This window comes from Erinaceus europaeus, chromosome X (genome assembly GCF_950295315.1).
Source record: "Erinaceus europaeus chromosome X, mEriEur2.1, whole genome shotgun sequence".
Taxonomy (NCBI): domain Eukaryota; kingdom Metazoa; phylum Chordata; class Mammalia; order Eulipotyphla; family Erinaceidae; genus Erinaceus; species Erinaceus europaeus.
The window spans coordinates 62,222,892-62,249,587 of NC_080185.1; the positions used below are offsets into that span (position 1 = coordinate 62,222,892).

The following is a 26,696-nucleotide window of genomic DNA, read 5'->3' on the forward strand; positions in this document are numbered from 1 at the left end:
TTCACAAACGGTAAACAGTGCTTCACGCATCTGTCTGTCTGTCTCTCTCTCTCCATATATATATCCCGGTCTATATCCCCCCTTCCCTCTCAATTTCTCTTTGTTCCTACCCAATATAAAAAATTAAATAAAAATTTTAAAAGATAACAGTAGGTAGTTTATGTTTCCTTTTATTCATATCTTGTTTCTTACAAGCAACTTAAGAATATCACAAATACAAAAACTTTGAAGAACACTAGAGGATAAAATTAATGGTTTCAGCAAACTGCAGCATTCATAGTTTCAATTGTTGGGACTTGTGACAACTGCATAAAAGTGGAGAAATATTCTACTCAGTGTAGACAGAGGAATGATGTACCATAACTAGGTCTGCTTGTGGCACATACCCACACTACAGTTAGTATCTATAGTACATTTCATATCCCTCTATCTTCTCTTAAGAGATCCTTTTATAGAAGGCAGATAGAAATTCAGTCTAAGTTCAAGTGTCCTGCAGTAATAGGATTTTGCCTATCTATACAAATATGGGCTTAAGTTGAAACAGTGTTTGAATAACTACACATCAGTATGGAAACAACTCATTGTACTGTGAAAATCACTCAGAACAAGCGGACCAGTTCATGTCCTCACGATGTACTGCCTGCAGCATCACATTCAGCTGGGCCTGTACCTCAGCAAGTTTCTGTTGGTCCAAATTTCCATTAATATTCCAGTGTTCATAACAATGGACAGGAACAGGATAAATCACATACTTCAGATCCACCATGGTTGCTAAATTCTGTAGAAAGTCCATAAGTGCTGGCATTGTAATGGGGTTGAAGGCAAAGCTTAAGACTCGGAGGTGGTAACAGCAGCTCAGGGATGGGAAGATAGCAGAGAGAGTTGAATCGGTTAGCAGACAATTATTTAACTCCAGATGCTGCAGGGTACTTGAGACCTTCTCCAGTAGAGTCAGAAAGGGCTCATACACATCCCAGAATATCTGGTTGTTACTAAGATTCAATAGCTTTATCTGGCTAATCTTAGAGCTCTGAGAGAGGACAATTATATCCCTCTGAGAAAGGTCACAGAAAGATAGACACAGTGTATCCAGCTGAAGTGGCAGGAATCTGTTGAGAGAAAAATGAAAGATTATTTCAGAACAATGAGAGTTGGACCAGGACAGTGAACCTTGAAGTATAAATATCCAAGACTCAAGAATATAGTAATCTGTTCATATTTTGCAACAGCAGTAAACAACATGGTCTAGAATAAAACTATGTATTTACAATTTTGAGAAAGTTACTTTTCTACTCTTAAATATAGATTTTAACCTTTAAAATATGCATAATAGTAATGATTATACAGGGCTATGAAATGATGAAGTGAAAAAAGGATACATTTTGTATATGCAATATAAACAGTGGTGGATCATATTCACTTGTTTCTTAAGGTTGGGTCAGAGAAAGTAAGCAATTAGGGGTCCCTTCCACCCCTTACTAGTTTTCCAATAGCAAGTTTTGCATTCAGGGTTAAAAATTTTGGGTAAATACAAGAGAAAAACAGCTTGATAGTGATAACTATTGTGGCCATCCCACAGAGATTTACATCAGTGTTATACCATAAAACATCTGAATGGCTGCACTTCTTCTCTGGCAGGCTGTAAGTCAGTAGGATTGTGTGGAGTTGTACCCCTCTTATCATATGGCTTTGCCAATGCTTCCTTTTTATAAATACAAAACAAAAGTCAGTAGGGGAAGGACTGAAGCTTTTTTGCCAATACATTTATAAATGTATTATAAAATCTGTATATCAGTGATTTAGCTATTGAGTGAATGAGCACAATTTTCTTTTCTAATCTTGTCTATCTTTTCACTATGAAGTGCCTCTCTCTAGTTTGGCCACTTTCAAACTTCTGGTAGTGACCATGCTGAAGAAGAAAAGGAAGTCTGAAATATCTAAGCATAGTATCTCTTCTGCCCCCACCCCTTCACCTGAGCAGCCTGCTCATCTGATCTCTGATGCAGACGAAAGACAAGTTGAGCTCTTGGAGGTTGTTCAGCCGCCGAAGCCAGGTGAGAAAAGTTCTGAAGTTTCTCCCCTTGTAAGTCTTAAAGGATATGTTAGACAAACTAAGGCTGTCCACATGGATCATCTGATCCCCAAAGGAGGTGATTTCTTTCAGTTGAATTTTATTCACTTCCAAATGTTCAATACATCCCACATCCAGAAACTGAAGACTATTTTTGTGGATAGAAATGTTATCAATTTGCAAATTTCTGCAGCAGAGGTGCAAGGACCCAAAGCTATGTTCAACTTTACTCAGAAGGCAAGAAATAAATTTCATTTCTTTCAAGCTACCATCGAAAGTAATGTCCACTAATATTTCTATGGGTTCCCAATCTACTGGAGGCCTTGACTCTGAGTCAGCAACTCCAGGGCAGCTGGAATTATGTTGGGTTTCTTCTATTTTAAGTATAGAATGATTCGAATGAATACAAGACTGAAAACAGAAAGGGTAAGTGGTCCTGTCTGAGCATACGGTCTCACAGTCTGGGTCCTGTCTTAAATCTAAGATCCTGAGTTTGGTTCGCCTGTAAGGAAAGAGGGAGACAGAACACATGAGAATTAGCTGATTTTAATATAATCTAGTAAGATTAATAATGTGAAGCAAGGACAAATTCTTTTGTTCCTGGTTTTCACTACAAATATCATTAACCTATAAGTTCTATTCATACAAATTCAGCACCTTTAATTCGTGTGCATATAATTTATTTGTCCTTGATTCTCCCCAGTATCAATGTCCATGTTCTTTTTCTATGTAATAACACTCAGGATATCAATTCCATGATGTCCTCAATTACCTGTATTCTATAATCAGCTCTGTAAAGTTTTGGAGTCATTAAGGTGTCTCCTAAGTGTTAGAACTATAGGTTTAAAGATATCATCATTATTCACCACTTTTTTACAGACTACTGGTATTCTCCTGCTGAATTTCACGTATAACCGTCTACTGATTCATTATGCCTTTAGTGGACATAGTCTTACCAATAGGGAGACTTCTGAGCAGGGCGCATCTGTAGACCATCAACCATGGCTTCCAAGAGTTCATTATATGATTCTTCTATAAACAAAGTCCCAATATGGAGACAGTGAAAGGGCCAAAGTGTCACTATTGACTTTAGCATCTTCTTATGTCCACCCAAGAAAGCAACATTGAACAGTGTAACAAAGATGTCCCTTGGAAGCTCTTCCAAGGCATTGATAGCCGCAGGCTCATTAGTCAGGAGACTCTTTGCAGCAAGTTCTAGTAGTGTAGCTGTGGCCTTTTGATCCATATTCATGAACCTAAGTCAGGGTGAGGAATATTTAGAAACTCTGAGAACACATCTATAGATGAATGTTTGCTTTTGAGATTAGCTGTGAATATTTAATAACTATATGGTGAACCAGATGGTAACCTCAGGAGACATCTAATATAGGAATAGATAGGAATAGAATACATTTTGGGGGGAGTTGGGCACTAGTGCAGGGGGTTAAGCGCAGGTGGCACAAAGCGCAAGGACCAATATAAGGATCCCTGTTCGAGCCCCCCACTCCCCACTTGCAGGGGAGTCACTTCATGGGCAGTGAAACAGGTCTTCAGATGTCTATCTTTATCCCTCACTTTCTGTCTTTCTCTCCTCTCTCTCTGTCCTGTCCAACAACAACGACATCAATAACAACAACAATAAAAAACAACAAGGGCAGCAAAAGGGAATAAATAAATAAATAAATGACAACAATAAAAAAAAGGGCAGCAAAAGGGAATAATTTATTCCCTTTATTCCCTTTTGTTGCCCTTGCTATTTTTAATTGTTGTAATTATTATTGTTGTTGTTGTTGTTGGACAGGACAGAGAGAAATAGAGAGTAGAGAAAGACAAAGAGTGGGGGAGAAAGATAGACATCTGAAGACCTGTTTCACCGCCCATGAAGCGACTCCCCTGCAGGTGGGGAGCAGGGGGCTCAAACTGGGATCTTTACACAGGTCCCTGCGCTTTGCGCCACATGCGCTTAACCCACTGCGCTACCGCCCGAGTCCCAAGAATACTTTTTTTTTTGCCTCCAGGGTTATTGCTGGGGCTAGGTGCCTGCACTATGAATCCACTGGTCCTGGAGGCTATTTTCCCCCTTTTGTTGCTTCTTGTCATTGTTGTTCTTATTATTGTTGTTACTGCTGTCGTTGTTGTTGGATAGGACAGAGAGAAATGGAGAGAGGCAGGGAAGACAGAGAGGAGGAGAGAAAGATAGACTCCTGCAGACCTGCTTCACCGCTTGTGAAGTGAACCTCCTGCAGATGGGGAGCTGGGGGCTCGAACCAGGATCCTTACACTGGTCCTTGCACTTGGCACCATGTGAGTTTAACCTGCTGTGCTACCGCCCGGCACCCTAGAATAGACTTCTATATGTCTAAGTATATATGGCATACACATAAGCATATTTATATACATGCATAAGTTTACAATATAAAGATACACAGATATTTTATATAATACCATAATAAATTAGAAGTTGGCAGAAATGTTGATTACATGTTGTCCAGAAGGAAATAAATCAACAAGAAGGAAAATATAAATTTACACAAAATCACACCCTATAACTATATCACCATGAAGAATATTAAAACTTCAAAATAAGGAGTCAGGAAGCAGCGCAGCAGGTTAAGTGCATGTGGCGCAAAGCGCAAGGACCGGCTTAAAGATCCCAGTTAGAGCCCCAGCTCCCCACCTGCAGGGGAGTCTCTTCACAGGTGGTGAAGCAGATCTGCAGGTGTCTGTCTATCTCTCCCCCTCTCTATCTTCCCCTCCTCTCTTCATTTCTCTCTGTCCTATCCAATGACAACAACAACAATAATTATAACAATAAAAATCAAGGACAACAAAAGGGAAAATAAATAATAAATATAAAAAAAACTTCAAAATAATTGTGAGTAAAACTATATAGAAAACAAAATCCAAGTATGTGACCTCTAACACTCTAATCACTAGGTTTTATTGCAAGCAAAGATTACTCAAGGAAAGTTGCACAAGATATAGTGAAAGAAAGATAGTGAGGGGCTAACAGATGATCTAAAACATAACTGCAGCCAGAATGACTTAGTACAGAATAAATCTGAAAATACAAAAAAATCTAGAAAAATAAAACCAAAATCATAAGTTATTTCTGTTCTCATTTAAGGAGTATCCATACTGTTTTCCATAGGAGTTGCACCAGTTTGCATTCCTACCAACAGTGTACCAACTCCTTTTTATCCCCATCATCACCAAAGCTTGTAATTTCCTGAATTCCAAAGGACAGGAAAACACTAATTCAAAGAGGTATATGCCTCTCTGTGTCCATAGTAACACTATTTACACCAGTCAAAGTATGAACACAATATAAATAGCCATCATCCAATGAATGGGTAAAGAAGTTATGGGGCATATATTAAATGGAATACAACTCTATAACAAAGTATGACATTGTATTTTTTGGGACCAGATGGAGAGAACTTTTGGTGATTATGCAAATGAAATAAAAGGCAGAAGATAGCTACAGGAGTGTAGATAACTAAATGGACTATGTTACATTAATTGCATGAGGGAGTATGGAGAAACCAAAGTGTAACTTAGAGCTTTCTGTTTGGGCTAAGAACCTCCCAATTTACCTTAGAAAATGTCAGGAGCCATTACTCTTTATATCACAGTTTATCATTTCCCTATTGCCCTCAACAGCAAAGAATATCATAACTACTATATAATAGTGGAGAGAATTTGGGTTCAGTCCCAGTCAGTCACTTGCCTTTTGTGTGACCAAATAATATCCTTTTCTCAGTCTGGTTTCTCCCCTTATCTTACCTGTGTTATCTCTATTATCCATTAGCTCTCTTTTTAAGTTTTTTATATTTATTTATTTCTTTTCCCTTTTGTTGTCTTGTTGGTTTTCATTGTTGTTGTAGCTATTATTGTTGTTATTGATGCCATTGTTGTTAGATAGTACAGAAAGAAATGGAGAGAGGAGGGGAAGACAGAGAGGGGGAGAGATAGACACCTGCAGACCTGCTTCACTGCCTGTGAAGTGACTCTTCTGCAGGTGGGGAGCCTGGAGATGAACCCGGATCCTTATGCTGGTTCTTGTGCTTTGCGCCACTTGCACTTAACCCGCTGCACTACCACCGGACGCCCTGTTAACTCTCTTAGTCATCAGTGAGTAGTTAAGTCAAAATTCTAACTATAGTTTATGCATGCTTACCACACAGCTCCATTTCTTTTTTTTTAATTTTATTTTTAGTTTCCCTTTCTGTTCTTCTTTCTCAACTTCTGTTGATGAGTGGGGAATAACTAAAAGCAGGATTAAATCGAGAGCAGGGCACCAATGTAAAAACACTGTGGTGAAGGGGAGGGTGTCCATGGGCTTCCTGACACGGCGGAGGGTTGGGGGGCAGGGGTGGGTGGTGGAGATGGGACACAGTCTTTTGGTGGTGTTTATGTACAATCCTATTAAAGTGTAAAAATTATATAAACCACTATTTAATTAATATGAGAGGTGAAAAACTGATGATATGTCTAGAACTTCTTAATACACAGACTGAGTCTTTTTATTACATAGGCTGTCTTTGATATGTTCTTCCGAAAAGCTTAGACTAGGGAGAACAGAAGCAACTGATAGCACAGCTATATACAAGATGCTGGGTACTATACCCCAAACCCTATCAAAGGAACTTTCCAAAGTTAACCCAATCACCAAATAATGTGATGAGAACAATAACTATCCATTGTCTTCTTGAACCCTAAGACAACAAGAACCTCACATTTCCACTATAGAGCCTATATTTCCCCCAGTCCTGGAACCTTAGGGTGGGGTCCACTTTTCTGCATGCTGCTCTCAATTCAAATCAAATAATATTGCATCCACGGATCGCAACCTAATCAACACAACAAGTGACACCCCAGCATGCTTCACTTCAGACTGTGACCAGAGACTTCAGGTGTGGAATGACAACCCTTCAGCTTCATCACTCGGGTGAGACCTTTCCTTTCATAGTATTCTCTAATTCCATTCCAGGTGTTCCACTACCCAATAAAGTCCCCAAACCTAGATATAGTCCAGGTCCCCTGAGATAGAGCATAGGTTCATATGTGCCCATAAACTAGGGGAAAAATATATACCTGAAAGCAGAAGTACACAAGAGCATGCAGGGAATACCCCCAACACTTCATCTGAACTCATTACAGTCTTTAGGTCCATGATTGTTCAACAATTTGTTTGGCTTTGTATGTTAACTCTTTTTTCAGCCACCAGGTTCTGGATGCCAGCAAGATGCTGACCAGACTTCCCTGGACAGAAGACCCCAATGTGTACGGGGGCTCCACTTCCTCAGAGCCCCGCCCTACTAGAGAAAGAGAGAGAGAGACTGGGAGTATGGATCGACCAGTCAATGCCCATGTTCAGCGGAGAAGCAATTACAGAAGCCAGACCTTCCACCCTCTGCAACCCACAATGACCCTGGATCCATACTCCCAGAGAGATAGAGAATGGGAAGGCTATCAGGGGAGGGGGTGGGATGTGGAGATCGGGTTATGGGAATTGTGTGGAATTGTACTCCTCTTATTCTATGGTTTTGTTAATGTCTCCTTTCTTAAATAAAAAAAATGGCAAAAATTTTATTTATTTTACCTTTCGTTGCCTTTGTTTTTTATTGTTATTATAGTGATTATTGTTTGTGTTATTGATGTCATTGTTAGATAGGGCAGAGAAAAATGGAGAGAGGAGGGGAAGAGACAGGGAGAGAAAGATAGACACCTGCAGACCTGCTTCACCGCTTGGGAATCGACTCCCCTGCAGGTGGGGAGCCGGGGGCTTGAACCAGGATCCTGAAGCCCATCCTTATGCTTCGCGCCACTTGCGCTTAACCCACTGCGCTACCGCCTGACTCCTTTATCTCCACTTCTTATCTCCATTTTCTCTCTTTATCACTAGTGCGTGATTAAGTGAAAAATCTAAATATTATTGAAGCATGCAGGGCCAGCTAGAAAAACAACTCCCAGCTAACTTCACTGCAGCAGGGCAAGGAAATTTAAACTAGCTTGCTTTAACACAATCCTCAGGGATTATATTAAAGCAAAAATAACTGTTAGATTTTACACCATTGACCTCTTAAGTGACTTACATAGCCACAAGTGACTCAAAATGTGATCAGGGAATTGAAAAAGTATGAGGAAGAAACCCTCCAAGATTTAAGAAGACAGACCCAGCATAAAAAGGTGCTATCTTGCTGCTCCAATCATCTGTTTCTCTCCTCAGTTTGAACACATGAGATCTACATCTTATCTTCCAAAGGTGTCACCATTAGATTAATACGTCTACTCACTCTTGAGACTCACCAAAGGTGATTGGCTTCAAGAGTGCAGGAACCAACAGGCCAGAGGCTACCTCACATAATACCTGAATAGCAACACCCAGGACAGAAATTTCAAAAAACATCAAATATAATGGTTAGACAAATAAAATAAAATAACGCAAAAGTGAATCAAGGCAGAACCCCAGGAAAAAATTTCCAACAAGCCAGAAGCAAATAAGAATGAGGGAAACATCCAAACACTATAGGAGTGAGGAAAGTTTTGAGGGCAATATTATCAGGAATGGGGAAACAACAAATGATACTCTAAAATGGATGGAACTGGAGGTGATTATTCTTAGAGGCACAAGACAACTACTAGATGGTTTCACTTATAGATGGAATCTAAACATATGATTTCTATGAAGTTGTCATAAAAAATCCAAATAAAACAAAAGCAAGCAAATTTTAAGACTTGTAAGAACTACGATGGTTATCTTTGGGAGGTAGCAAGGTGGGGATACAGAACATTGGTGGTATGTGTGGTATGGAACTATACACTGTAAATTAAAATCTTGTAACAGGGTGTGGATCAACCTGACAATGTCCATGTACAGTGGAGAAGCAATTACAGAAGTCAGACTTTGCACCTTCTGCACCCCATGAGGAATTCTGGTTTATACTCCTAGAGGAATAAAGAATAAGGTAGCTTTCAATGTAGGGATGGGATATGGAACTCGGGTGGTGGGAACTGTATGGAACTGCACCCCTGTTATCTTACAATCTTGTTAATAATGATTAACAATAGAAAAAATAAAAAAGAACTTCATAAATTTCTTTTGTCTACTTCTCCCATACTTGCTTGTGATTGTGTGTCAATGTATGATGTATGTAAGAGTACATGAAATGTTTTTTTTTTTTTTAATTTTTCAATTTATTTATTCTCTTTTGTTGCCCTTGTTGTTTTATTGTTGTAGTTATTATTGTTGTCGTTGTTGGATAGGACAGAGAGAAATGGAGAGGGGAGGGGGAAGACAGAGAGAGGGAGAGAAAGAGAGACACCTGCAGACCTGTTTCACCGCTTGTGAAGTAACACCCCTGCAGGTGGGGAGCCAGGGCTTGAACCAGGATCCTTATGCGGGTCCTTGTGCTTAGCGCCACCTGCGCTTAACCCGCTGCGCTACAGCCCGACTCCCGAAATGTTTTTTTAAGAAATATTTATTTATTTATTCCCTTTTGTTGCCCTTGTTGTTTTTTATTGTTGTAGTTATTGTTGTTGTAGTTGTTGGATGGAACAGAGAGAAATGGAGAGAAGAGGGGAAGACAGAGAGGGGGAGAGAAACATAGACACCTGCAGACCTGCTTCACCACTTGTGAAGCGACTCCCCTGCAGGTGGGGAGCCAGGGACTGGAACCGGCATTCTCCTCCACTCCTTGAGCTTTGTGCCATATGCGCTTAACCCGCTGCACTACCACCTGACTCCCCCATGAAATGTTTTATAATGTCATATAAAATTAACAGAAATAACTACATTTCACCTCTGGGGAAAAACATTGCTGATTGATCATCAATTATAAAATCACATTTTCATAAAAGTTACGTAGCATACAAGATATAATAAATAAAATTATCAAAATAAATTAATAATAAAAGTAAAAAATTGAATAGTATTCATATATATATATATATATATATATATATATATATATCACAACTTTCTTAGCCACTCATCTGTTGTTTAGGTTGCTTCTAAGTTTGGGCTATTACAAACTGTGCTGCTATGATAAGTCGGAAACAGAAGGATGAATATGGGATGATTTCACTCACAGACAGAAGTGGAAAAACTAGATCAGAAGGGAAAACACTCAGCAGAACTTGAACAGGAGTTGGTATATTGCACCAAAGTAAAAGACTCTGGGGTGGTGGGGGGAGGGTTCAGAAGGTCCTGGAACATGATGGCAGAGGAGGACCTAATGGGGGTTGAATTGTTAGGTGGAAAACTGATAAATGTTACACATGTACAAACTATTGTATTTTGGGTGACTGTGTTTGTTTCCTTAGGATATATCCCCAGAAGAGGAATTTTCAGGTCATAGAGCAGTTCAGTTTCTAGTTAGAAGGGATTTTTAACACAACTTATACGGCAAGAGACAAACCATTCATACAAAGCTATCAACAAATAAATAATGACCTTAGTACATATGCATATATATAGTTTAAGACTTTTTACCTCTATAACGTGTAGTGGTTACAATAACCTCTGATAACCTGGAGAAGTGTGATAACTATACATTCGAAGATGATATTTTGGCTCTTAATAAATGTAGCATCCAAAGAAGTCCTCTTATTTTTTTCACAAGTCTGTTAACACTGTTCTTTTATTAAAAAAAAAAAAAAAAAAACCTCTCTCCATGGGCCAGGTGGTGGTGCACTTGGTTGAATGCACACACTACAATACACAAGAACCCAGGTTCAAGTCCCTGGTTCCCACCTGCAGGGGGAAAGCTTGTCTGCAAGTGTCTTTCTGTTTGTATCCTTTATATTTCCCCCTTCATTATCAATTTCTCTCTGTGTCTACCCAATAATAAATAAGTAAAAATATTTTTAAAAATAGATTCAGAGGAGAAATTTTAAAGGAAAGAAGCTCAAAAGAATTCTTAGACATATCCTGATCTAACTCCAAATCCCAATTCCAAATGAAGTAGAACAAAAAGTAAGAAAATGTTCGTGGAGAAAACCACTCACCATAAGTTTCACTAGGCTCAACAGGAAGCTAGCAGTGATAGTCCCAGAGAGGGCACAAATGCCAAGGGAAACATAATCTCTGTCCATCATCTGCTCCTGAACAATTCAGACTTTTCTCTCTAAAAATCGCCAACACTCAATAGTTACTTGGCACTCTGAAATTCCAATAAATCCTTCTGGCACTGAAGCAGCCAAATTATTCTTTGTTCTTGAAAGCAAGAATTAGGCCTTGTCTGAATCACAAATGTTCATCTCAACCAACCATTTGACTTTGCAATGACATGAAAGGTTTGTGAAGTGTCTTTCACAATATGTCTCACTGGTCAAGCCTAAGATGTGATTTGTGTTTGGAAGGCCACTATAGGAAACTGGAAAAGCTTCCAAATGATGTCTGATTTTGATGCTGAACTGAACTTCAGATATTTACTCCTGATGTTGAAACCAGACTAAAAGATTAAGGAACTCTATCAGAGAAAGGCAGAAACAGGCTAGGGATATGGATCAATTTGCCAATGTCCATGTCCAGCAGAGAAGCAATTACAGAAGCCAAAACTCCAATCTTGTGCACTGCAAAAAGAAATTGGTCCATTCTCCCAGAGGTGTAAATGATAGTGGAAGATAACCAGAGGGCTATGAACCCCCATTTCACCAGAACCAGAAGTATTTATTACCAGGAACCTTGTTTTAATACCATCACTAAAAGAGAAGAGAACCTGAAAAACACCAGAGGAATGCAGGCACTATTTCTCTTACCTGAGAGAGAGAAGAGGAAAATAGAAAAGACAGCTGGAAGTAGTAATAGGTACAGGTTTGACTTAGAAAGGAAGTGAAGGCACAGCAAAGAAAAACAATGGGCAAAACAAACAAAAAACACAGATATAAATATTTATAAAGTCAGCCCATATGTGTGACCTTGGGAGAACTATTTCATTTTCTGCTGGAAGGGGATGGGGACACAGAACTCTGGTAGTATAAATGCTGTGGAATTGTACCCCTATCTTATAATTTTGTAAATCAATATTAAACCATTAATAAATAATGAAAAGTCTTGTATTATTTAAAAATGCTCTCCATAAATGTTAGTTGTAAGTGATTATACTGCTTAAAATTAGAATTTACTGATTACCCGTGAAAGATAAAAACAGCCAGCACATAGGGTATTGTTGTAGTTCCCCAGGCCAAATACAGGATCAGCCTTGCTTATGTCTCATTCAAAGGATGTTTCAATAGTTCTGAAATATAGCATTAACTATCCCCCTCAGATTAAGAAAACTTATATTTGCCTCCAAGGTCAATACTAAGAGAAATTAGTTTATTTTTTGACAACCTTCTTTTTGATATGACTTTAGGTACCTAATTGTCCAATGTCATTAATTTTCTTTTCTTGCCCATATTACCAGAAATGTACCCCTTTCCCAAGCTTATATTTCTAAAAAAACATACCCAAATATCCATCTCTGGGTCTTTCTCAATATTATTCTTTCTTTATATCACTAATTTGCAAGTAAATTCATCCCCTCTGGAGTCATTTATCAAATATTTCTTTGGAACCTAACCATGTCCTCAGCATATGCCAGAAATTTGGTATAAAGTGGTAAATAAAATATGTTTCTGTGTTTGTTATACTAATGCAAGGTCAGAAATACTAAGAATAAAAAGTGAGGGGGAAGAAAAATTATTAGAGTGACAAGTGGTATTATGAGATTCAAATATCATTATATTTTTAGTAAGTGACTCAGTGACTTAAGTAAAGCACACATTCCTGTAATATATACTCCTAGGATTTTGCTATTGAATTTTCAAAGTAGTAAATAGTCTGAAAAATGAATAAAATAGACTTAATATATACATATAGAAACTTCTATCCCCAAAGAGACAAGTATATAGTTTTATCAAGCAACCATATGCATGGACAAAAAGTCTTTTTAAACAGTTTGCTTTTCTTCTTATATTTTATTAGTGATTCAACAGAGTTTCACAAAATTATAATATGTTAGGGGTAGAGTTTTATAAACATACACTCTGTGTATAAGTTACATACACATTGTGTATAAGTTAATAAATCCTCCACCAAACTTCTGTGCCTCACCATAATCACCATAGTTCTCACAAAGTTTGAGAGACCAGTTAGAAACAATCAATAGGGGGTCGGGCTGTAGCACAGTGGGTGACACCCACATGGCACAAAGTACAAAGACAAGTGCAAGGATCCCAGTTCAGGCCCCCAGTTCCCCGCCTGCAGGGAGGGGTTCACTTCACAAGCTGTGAAGCAGGTCTGCAGGTGTCTATCTTTTTCTCACGTTCTCTATCTTCCCCTCGTCTCTCGATTTCTCTCTGTCCTATCCAACAACAATGACATCAATAACAGTGATAATAATAACGACAACAACGAGAAAACAACAAGAGCAACAAAAGGGGAAAAAAAGAAAAAATAATCAATAAAATTATTAAAGTGATAAGATATGAAATCAATAAACACAAATCAGTCACATTTCTTTATTTGTTTTCCTCCAGGGTTATATCTGGGACTCAGTTCCAGCACTAAAACTTCACTGCTCCCTGTGGCTATTTTTTTCCTATTTTATTCAGTAGGACACACACCTGAAGGCCTGATTCACCAGTTGTGAAACATCCTCACTGCAGGTGGGGTACTGGGGTCTCAAACCTGAATCATTGCATTAGTCCCTGCATAGTACTTAACACTCCCAGATCTCAAATTGTATGATAGTGACATTGTAGTCAAAACTGCTTGGTACTGGAACATAAATAGACACATTGATCAGTGGAATAGAATTGAGAGTCCAAAAATGAGCCCCCATATCTACGGATATTTAATTTTTCACAAAGGTGCCCAAAGTACTAAATGGGGAAAGGAGAGTCTACTCAACAAATGGTGCTAAATTTGGGTTGAAACATGCAGAAGAAGGAAACTAAACCACTGTATTTCACCAAACACAAATGTAAATTCCAAAGCAACCAAAGACTTGGATGTTAGATCAGAAACTACCAAATACTGAGAGAAAAATATTGGCAGAACTTTTTTCTGTCTAAATTTTAAAAGCATCTTCAATTACAATGAAGACTAAAACAAAAATAAACCAATGGGACTAAATGAAATTTAAAAGCTTCTGCATAGCAAAAGACACCACCACCCAAACAAAGAGATTCCTTACAGAATGGAAGAAGATTTCTAAATGTTATGGTTTGCTGTACAGTACCAAGTATCTTGTATATAGCTGTGCTATTGGTTGCTTCTGATCTACTTGGTCTAGACTTTTGAGAGAGTCCGCCTATCAAATACACAGCCTATATATTTAAAAGATTCAGTCTGTGTTTTAAAAACTTCGAGACATATAATTATTTTTCCCCCTCGTATTAATTAACTAGTAAAAATAACTTTAAAAGTAAAAAAAAAGATTTCTAAATGTTAAACATCAGACAAGGGGCTAATAACCAAAATATATAAAGAGCTCACCAAACTCAGCAACAACAACAAAAATTGGCTCCATCCAAAAATGAGAAGAGGATATGAACAGAATATTCACCATAGAAGAGATCCAAAAGTCCGACAAACATATGAAAAAATGCTCCAAGTTTTTGATTGTCAGAGAAATGCAAATAGACAACAATGAGATACTACTTCACTCCTGTGAGAATGTCATACATCAGAAAAGGTAGTAACAACAAATGCTGGAGTGGTTGTGGAGACAATGGAACCGTTCCTCTTGCACTGTTGGTGGTAATGTAAATTGGTCCAACCCCTGTGAAGAACAGTCTGGAGAACTCTCAGAAGGCTAGAAGTGGACCTACCCTATGACCCTACAGTTCTTCTCCTGGGGATATATCCCAAGGAATCAAACATACCCATCCAAAAATATTAATGTATATCTATGTTCATAGCAGCCCAGTTTGTAATAGCCAAAACCTGGAAGCAACCCAGGTGTCCAAAAACAGATGAGTGGCTGGGTAAGTTGTGATATATATATATGTATATGTATATGTATATGTATATGTATATGTATATGTATATGTATATGTATATGTATATGTATATGTATATGTATATGTATATGTATATGTATATGTATATGTATATGTATATGTATATGTATATGTATATGTATATGTATATGTATATATTACTCAGCTATTTAAAAGGGTGATTTCACCTTCTTCACCCAATCTTGGATGGAGCTTGAAGGAATCATGTTAAGTGAAATAAGTCAGAAACAGAAGGATGAATATGTGATGATCTCAATCATAGACGGAAGGTTGAAAAACAAGATCAGAAAACAATAATCAGAACTTGAACTGGAGTTGGTATACTGCACCAAAGTAAAAGACTCTGGGATGGGTGGGGTCTTAAGAGTTTAGGTCCTAGAACATGATGGTAGAGGAAGACTTAGTGGGGGTTGAATCATTATGTGGAAAACTAATAAATGTTATGCATGTGCAAACTACTGCATTTTACTGCTGACTATAAACCACTAATTCCCCAATAAAGAAAATAGAGAAATAAATGTAACATCTATTCAAGAAAAATTATAAATACAAAAGGAAAAGTAAATAGAAATATATTCATTGTTGTTAAATAAAATAACCCAACATTAAAAAGACATCAAAACTATATAACTAAATGTACAAATTTAGAATAAAACTCATCTTGTCAGCAAATATTCTCATGGAATTTGAAACTGGCAATAATTTTCATATAAAAATGCTGTAAAAGCCAGGATACAAGTTCAAAAGAAAATCTATGAGAATTAAGTGATATCTGATTTTAAAGCCTACCGTAGGGGCCTGCATAGTGGTGCACCCCATAGAGTGCACTCACAGTAATGTTCAAGGACTCAGGTTCGAGCGCCAATTCCTGCCTCTAGTGAAAAAGTTTCAGCAGTGTTAGATCAGTGTTGCAGCTCTCTAACCCTCTCTCTCTCTTCTCTCATCTCCTCTCCTTTCCTCTCCTCTCATCCTTTATCTCTTTCTACATCTCTCTGTCTCTAAGGGGGGAAGAAGAGGCCTTTGACAGCAGTGGAGTCATCATGCAGTCACTGAGCCCCAGCCATTACTGTGATGGCATAAATAAATAAATAGTACCTTAAAGCTGCTGTAATTACAAAATTACATGAATAAAAAAATAGTTTGATGGAACATAATAGAAACCCAGAAATACACCCAAGTATATATGGAAATTTCTTTTTCAATGACAATGGGGAGTATTTGTTTCTAAATGTCAGTACCCAAGTAAAGGAACCAGGGCTTTTTGCAAAAGTGGTTTGATTCCAGGCCTATAATAAAAGAATAACAAAATAAACCTGAAATCTTATGAAGTCAATAAATGTGGGAGTACACAAAAAAGAATAAGGTCATAGGGAAAGAACACAGAACCAACCAAAAATATTTTCCAGTGATCAAAGCTGGAACCATTCACAAAACAAAATACAGTGGTATAATTTGATTATAGATAATATAGTAACTTATTCATGTGGTGATAGTGATATTTTTAATAAACATGTGAATAAAATAAATTTTATAAAATAATTTTATGAATAATTTAATAGACTGGGAGGAAAAGAATCCCTTTGGGGAAATTTTAAAAAATGTAACATAAGTAAGGAAAACAGAAGGAATAAATATATTAAGTCAGGGAATAGAATATTTTTAGTCTAAAAGTGCTCCAAATACTTATTTTTATTTTTTAAATTTTTTAAATTTAATTAATTTATTTTCCCTTTTATTTCCCTTGTTTTTATTATTGTTGTAGTTATTATTGTTATCCTCATTGTTTGATAGGACAGAGAGAAATGGAGAGAGGAAGGGAAGACAGAGAGGGAGAGAGAAAGATAGAAACCTGCAGACTTGCTTCACCGCCTGTGAAGCGACTCCCCTGCAGGTGGGGAGCTGGGGGCTCGAACCGGGATTCTTATTGCTGGTCCTTGCACTTTGCACCACGTGCATTACCGCCCAACTCCCCTAAATATTTATTTTTTACAAATGATAAAACAAAAATAGTATGATTAAAATGGAGCCACACAAATGCCGACGCCATATTCAAGGGATTGAGATGAATATCAGTTAATAAATGATGTTGGGAAAACTGGACAGTCACACATAGAAGAATGAAATGGTCATAAGTTAACACCACACATAAAAATTAACCTAAAATGGATCAAAGACTTAGATATTAAACCTGAGACTATAAAACACTTAGAAGGTGAACCATTTCAGGAACTTAACATTTTTTTCTTTTTTAAATTTTTCATAAAATAAAATATTTTGACAAGACCATAGGATACAAAAAGTACAATTCCTACTACCAGAGTTCCATATTCCCATCCTCTTCATTGAAAGCTTTCCTATTCTTTATCTCTCTGGGAACATGGACCCAGGATAATTATGAGGTGCGAAGGTGGAAGGTCTGGCTTCTGTAATTGTTTCTCCACTGAACATGGGCATTGGAAGATCGACCCATACTCCCAGTCTGAGAGACTTAATATAAGGATGTATTCTGAAACGCAAAGGATATATTCAGAAATTCAAACCTGTGGGCAAAGGAAACTAAAGAAAAATATGCAAATGAGTCTACATAGGGACTTCCCCATTCTCAAAGGGAGGTTGGACCAAAATCCTTTACCACTGGAGGGAGATGGGTTTGGCAATGGGGGAAAACTAGAATGTTCACAGCTATGACCACAGAATTTGAGCTCAGACCTATAGGGATGGAGAGGTTACACAGACTCCTGCACTGAATATAGACCCCAGATCAAATAGATGGTGTTTACAGTTAATGTAATTTATATATTTTTCCCATATTTGGGAGATACTTTCTTCCTTGATCCAGCTTTCTAGTCCTACTTCCAACCCTGACACCATATCCCTAGATAATACCTTTGGCCCATCGCTATGTTAGCTGTCAAGCTCAGGCAATAATTAGTAAAGTCATGGGCCCCTTAGAATATTCCTAAAATAGACCTAACTTTTTTCAGAATAGAAACCCCAAATCTCATCTGCTATATTATTTCCTTTAGGTTCCAGATTATTAAACAATCTGTACTTCTTTATATCTTAATGCTTTTTCAGAAACTAAGTTGCAGATGCTACCATGATGCCAACCTGACTCCCCAGGGAGGAGGACCTCACCAATGTATCTTGGAAATGCATTTCTCCAGAGGCCTGCCTCACTAGAGAAAGAGAGAGATAGGCTGGGAGTATGGATCAACCTGTGAACACCCATGTTCAGCAGAGAAGCAATTGCAGAAGCCAGACCTTCCACCTTCTGCACCCCATAATGATCCTGGGTTCATGCTCCCATAGGAATAAAGAATAGGAAAGCTTCCAGTGGAGGGGATGGAATATGGGACTCTGGTGGTGGGAAATGTCTGCAATTTTAACCCTCTTATCCAATACTTGTGCTGATATTTTCTATTTTATAAATAAATTAAATTAAAAAGCTTCTACATATCAAAAGAAACTTCACAAAGACAAAAAAAAAAGACAGCCAAGCAACTTGGAGAGGATATATGCTCATTTCACATCTGACAAAGGATTGATAAAAAAGTGCATATACACAGTTCAACAACAGCAAAATAATAATAAAAATAATAGTAATAATAATAATCAAACAGCCCAGTACAGAAGTGGGTTAAATAGGGGTTGAGGAGATAGCATAAAAGACCTTCATGCCCGAGACTCCAATTCCTAGGTTCATGATCAATACTGGCAGTAGCTGTAATATCATAAGCCAGAGTCAAGCAGTTCTCTGGTGTCTCTCTCTCTCTCTTTCTACCTACCTATCTCGTTCTGTCTGTCTCTCTCTTCCATTAAAATAAAACAAGTGAAATATATGTATTTTTATTTGCTTTTTTCCCTTTTGTTGCCCTTATTGTTTTATTGTTGTTGTAGTTATTGTTGCTGTTACTGATGTCAGCATTGTTGCATGGGATCGAGAGAAATGGGGAGAGGAGGGAAAGACAGAGAAGGGGAGAGAAATATAGACACTGCCTGTGAAGTGACTCTCATGCAGGTGGGGAGCTGGGGGCTCAAACAGGGTTCCTTATGCCATGTGTGCTTAATCTACTGAGCTACCGCCTGAATCCCTGAAATATATTTTTTAAAAGTGGGCAAAAGATTTGGATAGTTATCTAAAGAAAAAATTCAGATGGTCCACAGACACATGAAAAAATGCTCCAAGTCACTTACCATTTAAGGAAATGCAAAGTAAGACCATAATGAGATACCACTTAACGCTTAGGAGGCAGGCTAACATCAACAAAATAGGAATGATGTGTTGGTGAGGATGTGGAGAAAAAGAAACCCTGATACACTGTTGGTGGGAATACAAAAAGGTTTAGCCCCTATGGAAAACAGTTTGGATAACCCATAAATAAAAATGGAAATATCTCCAAACAGACATGATGGGCCTAGACCTCAAACAAATCCCTGTCTCCATTGTTACCGGTCATCTCTATCAGGAACAACAAAAAAGACCCTTTTGTGGGCCCTCCATAGGACATTGTCCTCAACTTGGATCAACAGTGGTAGAGAATGTTCCATCCTCCGAAGGGAGGATGGACAACATACTCCATGCTACAACTGAGGAAGATGGATTGATATTGGGGCAGCTTGGAATGTTCCTACTCATGACCACAGAATGTGAGCTCAGATCTTCATGGATGCAGAAGTCACATAGGCTCCTCAGCTGAATATGGGCCCCAGACCAAATCAAATTTATGGTGTTTACACTCAACAATATTTATACTCCTTCCCCATATTAGAGAGCTACTCTCTTTCCTGATCCAGCTTTCTGTCCCTTTTCCATCCATGGCATCATCTCCCCAGACAATAACTTGGATCCACCTACATTTCAGATTTCAGGCTCAGGGGGGATAAAAAAAAAAAAACTAGTATAGCTACAAGCCCTTTGAAATATAACTAAAATATGCCTACTGGCTATCTACAAAATGGAGGACCCCCCAACTCTTCATCTGCACTATTCCAGTCTTTAGGTCCATAATTGTTCAACAATTTGTTTGGCTTTGTATGCTAACTCTTTTCAGCCACCAGGTTCCAGATGCTAGCGGGATGCGACCAGACTTCCCTGGACAGACGACCTCACCAATGTGTCCTGGAGCTCTGCTTCCCCAGAGCTCCAACCTTCTAGGGAAAGAGAGAGACAAGCTGGGAGTATGGATCAACCTTTCAATGCCCATGTTCAGCAGAGAAACAATTACAGAAGCCAGATCTTCCACCTACTGCATCCTACAATGACCGTGGGTCCATACTCCCAGAGGGTTAAAGAATAGGAAAGCTATCAGAGGGGATGGGATACAGCGATCTGGTGGTGGGAATTGTGTGGAGTTGTACCCCTCTTATCCTATGGTTTTGCTAATGTCTCTTTTTTTTAAATAAATAAAATAAAAAATAAATAAGTAAATAAATATATAAATGGAAATACCTGTGATACAGTAATACCACTCCTAGGCATATATCCAAAGGATATGAAAGCACCAATTTTAAAGGATACATGGTGCACTATTAGCAATAGATGATAAGTGGAAGCAAACTAAATTTCCAAGGACAGATGAAAAGATATAGAAGTTAAGGGATAAATATTCAGGGGAATATCACTCTGCAATAAAAAATGAGCTTGTATTATTCAGAATAATGTAGATGGAAGTTACGGTGATAAAGCTAAGTAAAATAAGAAGTGACAGACAACTACTGTATGGTTTCATTCCTACGTGGTATATAAGGGGCTAAAATAAATCAACTTGCAAAGAAATGGTAACCAAATTGCCTCCTGAACTTTGTAAGAACTATGGTGGTTGGCGGTGGGGGTCAGAATTTTGGTGGAGGGTGGAGTGACTTATGCATACCGTGTGTGAGTTTGAAATTATACCTCAGAAATCTAGCCATTTTCTAATATACTGGTACGTCATGAATAGAAAGAAAATCAGCAATAAAAATATAAATATCAATAATGTAATAGTCATCAGAAATCTCCTGCTATGACACAAGGAGAAGGGGACAAAATAACTGTTGCAATATTGTGATATAATATCTAAAATTAAGGTTAATAGTATGCATGCATTGACTTCCGGGAAATTCAGGTTAAGGGGATCAAATGGTCTAAACACAAGTTTCCTTCCTATAATGTTCTTATAAGTAATGCCCTTCAAATAATCCTTATTATAACAGGGGCTAACTATTATGCCTTCTTACTCATGAGTAATATGTTTCAGTTTTCTTCCAGTCCATAAATATTCAGACCAGACAGTCACATTTTCCCATGTGAGGTCACTACATGAAAAATGATTTCATCCTATCACTACAACAAAGACTGCCCCCCAGGCCCTGATTGTTATCCCTCTTCCTGATTTCAAGACCTGTGAGGCTTTAATTGGTATGTAATGTCCTAAGCTCTGAACAAATGTCACCAATGAACTGATATATAATTCAGTTTTACAATGATAGGTGCAATGTATTCAGCCACTCAGTAATACTAAGGTGAAAATAATTCTCCTGCCAAGGAGGTATGAAATGGTGGAGAATAAAAGTAGTAATATTCAACTTCAACCTGATTATAAGGAAAATATATGACAAACCCAAACTGATAGACAGTCTATGGAAAACATCACCAATATCTTGGAAAGGGTCAACACTTTTAAAGATCATGAAAAATTGAGAAATGCCACTCTCAGGGAGACTAAGGAAAGATGATAGTCAAATACAAGGCAGTATCCTGAATGTGATCCTGAAATAGAAATGGGATAGTAGTTGAAAAAATTCAAATACTTAATGTTTGTCGGTTAGATAATATTACTGTGTAAATAAAATTGTCTAGTCGTGATAAGTTTCCTATAGTCATATAAACCATCAACATTAGGGAAAATTAGGTGAAGACATACCATATATTTGGTGCAAGTCTTATTATTATTATTATTTAATTGCCACCAGCAGTATCACTTCACCTCATTGCCTGCATGATGACTCCTCTGCTCCAGGTGGTCATTTTTCTTCTTTCTCCTCATTTACTTTATTTAACATGACAGAGAGAAATGGGGGAGAGGGAGAGCAAAAGAGTGACACCTACAGCACTGCTTCATCACTTGTGGAACTTCCCCTGTGCAGGCAGGAAACAGGGGCTTGAATCCACGTCCTTGGGCATAATAAGGTGTGTATCTTACCTAATATATCACCTCTCGGCCCACTGCAATTTTTTGACATCTATGATTATTCCCCCTAAAAAGAAAATATTAAAATATAAATATTAAAAGGATAGTGATTAACAGAACATTTTCATTTTTAACATTAATTGTCTATTAAATAGACAGGATAATCTGAGAAAGAAAGAGAGAGGGAGGGTGAGAGAGAGAGAGAGAGCTGCAGTACTGACTCACTGCTTCTGAAGTTTTCCCCCTGCAGGTGGGAACCAGGGTCTTGAACCTGTATCCTTGTGCACGGTAGCATGTGCACTCAAGCAAGTACCAGCCCTCAATGAAACATTTTATAGAAATGAAATTGTTTAATAACAGTTTAACCTATTGAAAAAATATATGAATGATAGGAATATTAATAAGGGGCTGGGAGATAACTCATCCATCCTATATAATATATACACTTTGTCATGTGTGAGAAGCTAGGTTGAACTCCCAGTTACAACGCGGTAGCACTGAGGTCTGGTGTCTCTTCTCTCTCTTTACCAGTCTACCTCCCCCACTCTCCTGCCTCATAAAAAAGAGTCCACTAGGTGTGGTGAAATTGTGCATGTTTGAATACCCTGTAAAAATCCTAGTGACAAAAATATCATATGCACATATGCATATATTCAATTAAAATTTAAAAAGAAAATCATATATATGTCATATCATGTTAACCATTTAAAAATGAATGCACCTTATTGTTCACAGCATAAGGGTAACAATTTATGTTGTGGTTGTTTGGTGGGAGGGAGATGAAACAGTACAGATAGGAGGAGAGGATACTGGAGTTCAGTTGTGTAAGTGTGAGTAGTACTAAAACTTAATGTATTTACACTTATCAAGCTGTGAAGCTGTACTCATGAATTTAAATAGTATGTAAACCAACAATTAAACTATCTGGTCATCACTGTGGTTTACCGCTCCAGAATAACGTTTTCAGATGGTGGGAGACAGAGGCAGAGCAGTAGGCAGACATACAGAGGGAGAGAGGGAAAGTACTGAATCATCCTCTAGTATTTTACGAGCTGGACTCAAAACCTGAGAAACCAGGAACCCAAGTGAGTTGTCTTCCTGGTCATAAACTGAAAGTTCATTTTAATTTTTTGATATTTTCTATTTTTATTGTCTTTATTTATTGGATAGAGACAGCCAGAAATCGAGAGGGAAGGGGGAAATAGGGAGAGAGACAGAGCGACACCTGCAGCCCTGCTTCACCACTTGCAAAGATTTTCCCCTGCAGGTGGGGGTCGGGGGCTTGAATCTGGGTTCTCTTGCACGTTGTAACATGTGCGCTTGCGCTCAACCAGGTGCGCCACCACCCGGATGCTTTGAAAGTTCATTTTAAACACAGTAATGCATTTAAGTTGTGTCAGCGTCCATCACAAAAATGAATCTGTCGTCATCTCCAAGATGTCGACGAACATTTGCTCTTCAGATGAGAACAACCCTTTTGCAAATTAAAAATGAAATGGGGGGGTAGAGTGTTATGTAAAAAAGGAGAAATACTAAACATGTACCAACTACTGTATTTACTGTCGACTGTAAACCATTAATCGCAATAAAGAAAAAATAGACCAGAAATAGATCAATCTATATGTATATTAATACTCACACATATGTAATTCAATATTTATAATTTAAGGTCTGGAAAATGAAAATGACTGCAAATAATACCAAATTTTGAAGGTTATATATCTCTTCAATTTGTTAGGGAGAGAAGATTGAGGAACTTTGAAGAGATCATGAAATGATTAGCCATTCAATTAAAGTGAATCGATCATCAAGGATAGAGGACTACACAGAGGGATTACTGGAAAGAGGGTCAAGAAATTCAGTCTTTAACCCCGAATTTTTGACCCTGGCGCAATATACAGAATCACTTGAAAAGGGTTATTGTTATTACTTACCTAATCAGAAGAAAAGTTGGGAAAAACCTGGGAATGTAGTCAGACCTTCATCTTTTGAAGCACTTTAGAAGTTACCACGGTGAAGATCTAGTCTTGACGACGACCAGCGTCTTAATGGTTCCTTTTTCGAACTTGACGCCTTGGAAAAGAATTTCAATTGGCGCAACTCACGTCATGTGACAACCGGCAAGCAATCAGCTTTACACTGAGGGGCGGGGCTAAATTCCTGGCCTGTCGCGAGAACTAGACAAAATGCACTCAAGATTCGCTAGGTTTACTCAGACAGCTGTCACGTGAGAGATTTTGAGTGGATAGCAAGACACAAGGTTTCTGTTTGATTTTTGTACTGCCAGGCTAGGGTTTCAGTCAAAACAGGTCTGAAAACCATAGAAGTAATGTCCAAATTTTGGGGGTATGCAGTGGTGGTGTGGTGTTGACTTCAAAAGAGCCAATTCCTCAGCAAAAATAGGAGAAAAGTGTATGAATCTCCTGTGCAGTGAAATTTCTTCCCAATAAACACCAAATATGCCTAATTTCATTTACACTTGAGTTGTCACCTCTTAGGAGAGTACAATGTAATTTACTCATGTACTGCTTTTTGATCAAATGTCCATCCCTAATGGTGACGGAATGTCAATTCTGGGAAGCAGGAATCTTAATTAGATTTTGTTGCTACTGTTGTCTCCATGGCTTCACTGCCCATGCCAACTTCTTCAGATAGAGACAGAGGCAGAGACAGAGGGAAAGACACCCCAGCTTCTCCTAGTACTAATGTTCCGTATCACACATAGCAAAGCAGGCACCCTTCCAGGTGAACTCTTTGGCCAGCTCATTTTATCATTTCTCAGTGTGTCCTCTGTGCCTTTGATTCTGCCTAATTCAATGAATACACAAATGTTTACATATTAAAATATTCATACAAATATATATTTTAAATATTTATTTACTCCTTTTGTTGCCCTTGTTTTATTGTTTTAGTTATTATTGTTGAAGTTATTGATGTTGTCACTGTTGGATAAGATAGAGAGAAATGGAGAGAGGAGGGGGAAACAGAGAGGGCGAGAGAAAGATAGACACCTGCAGACCTGCTTCACCGCTTGTGAAGTGACTCCCCTGCAGGTGGGAAGCCAGGTGCTTGAACCCGGATCCTTATGAGAGTCCTTGCGCTTTGCATCACCTGCGATTAACCCCCTGTGCTACTGCCCGACTCCCCATACAAATATTTTTTTAAATTTTGATAACCTTTTAAAAATATTTGTTTATGGGGAGTCGGGAGGTAGCACAGTGGGTTAAGCTCACATGGCACGAAGGGCATAGCACAAGGACTGGCATAAGGATTCCAGTTCCATCCCCAGGCTCCCCACCTGCAGAGGCATCGCTTCACAAGCGGTGAAGCAGATCTGCAAGTGTCTTTCTCTCGCCCTCTCTGTTTTCCCCTCCTCTCTCCATTTCTCTTTGTCCTATCCAACAACGACAACATAAATAACTTCAACAATAATAACTACAACAATAAAACAACAAGGGCAACAAAAGGGAATAAATAAATATGAAAAATATTTGTTTATGGTTTTTATTAGGGAACAGAGAAAGGGAATAGCACTGCCTCACCACTTATGAACTTTCCCTTCTGTAGGTGGGAACTGGGGACCTGAATCCAGGAACTGGTATGTGGTAATGTGTGTCTCCACCAAATGTGCCACATTATGGCCCCTAGTGTGTTGCCATTTTAAATGTTCGGTAGGTTACTAGGATCCACTACATTTTCATTTTCCTTGAACTTTTCTTTTGCTCCTTCATATGTGGCAATATCCTGTATTCATATTTTGTTTGATATTTTCTGTTTACTCTGTAGTGAGTCGAACTGTTTTCTTTCCTTAGCTTCCTATGTATGAATCATATTACATTTGACAAATCTCTTTATTTTTTAATTTTTAAATTTTATTTATTTATTTGATAGAGACAGAAATAGAGAGGGAAGAGGAAGATAGTGATGGAGAGAGACAGAAAGACACCTGCAGCCTGCTTTACCAATTCAAAGCTATTCCCCTGCAGGTGGGGAAAAGGGACTTGAATCTTGGTGCTTGTGCATTGTAACAGGTGCATTCAACCAAGTGTGTCACCACCCGGCCTCCGATCAGATTGCAGTTGTAGACTGCAGAATGCGCATTTATCTAGCAGACTGCAGAATGTGCATTTATCTAGCATACAGTGGTACCTATACTTTTTTTTTTGCCTCCAGAGTTACTGGGGCTCAGTGCCTGCACTATGAATCCACTGATCTGGGAGGCTATTTTCTTCCCTTTTGTTGCCCTTGTTGTTTTATCATTGTTGTTATTATTGTTGTTATTGCTGTCATTATTACTGGATAGCACAGAGAGAAATAGAGAGAGGAGGGGAAGAAAAAGAGGGAGGAGAGAAAGATAGACACCTGCAGGCCTGCTTCACTGCTTGTAAAGCGACCCCCCTGCAGGGAGCCAGGGGCTGGAACGAGGATACTTACACCGG

The 26,696-nt window shown here is 38.3% G+C and overlaps 1 protein-coding gene across 1 annotated transcript; it reads right to left on the reverse strand.

Moving 5' to 3' along the window:
- Window positions 1-154: 154 nt before the first annotated feature.
- LOC103126757 (melanoma antigen preferentially expressed in tumors-like) lies at window positions 155-24,270 on the reverse strand. The gene is made up of 5 exons (XM_007537669.2): window positions 24,192-24,270; window positions 22,270-22,324; window positions 3,028-3,327; window positions 1,974-2,573; window positions 155-1,109 (listed from the first exon to the last, which is right to left on the reverse strand). Exons 3-5 carry the CDS (start codon window positions 3,321-3,323, stop codon window positions 596-598), a joined length of 1,410 nt encoding a protein of 469 aa, XP_007537731.2. The 5' UTR covers window positions 3,324-3,327; window positions 22,270-22,324; window positions 24,192-24,270; the 3' UTR covers window positions 155-595.
- Between the last annotated feature and the right edge of the window lie 2,426 nt (window positions 24,271-26,696).

What these genes read in the sequence shown, in the direction of transcription:
- LOC103126757 (XM_007537669.2), bottom strand. Translation starts at nt 3,323, where the DNA reads ATGAATATGGATCAAAAGGCCACAGCTACACTACTAGAACTTGCTGCA. An exon ending in GCTCAGAAGTCTCCCTATTG is followed by an intron (nt 2,574 to 3,027) that starts GTAAGACTATGT and finishes CTTTCCTTACAG; the next exon opens with GCGAACCAAACTCAGGATCT. An exon ending in CAGATGAGCAGGCTGCTCAG is followed by an intron (nt 1,110 to 1,973) that starts GTGAAGGGGTGG and finishes TTCTCTCAACAG; the next exon opens with ATTCCTGCCACTTCAGCTGG.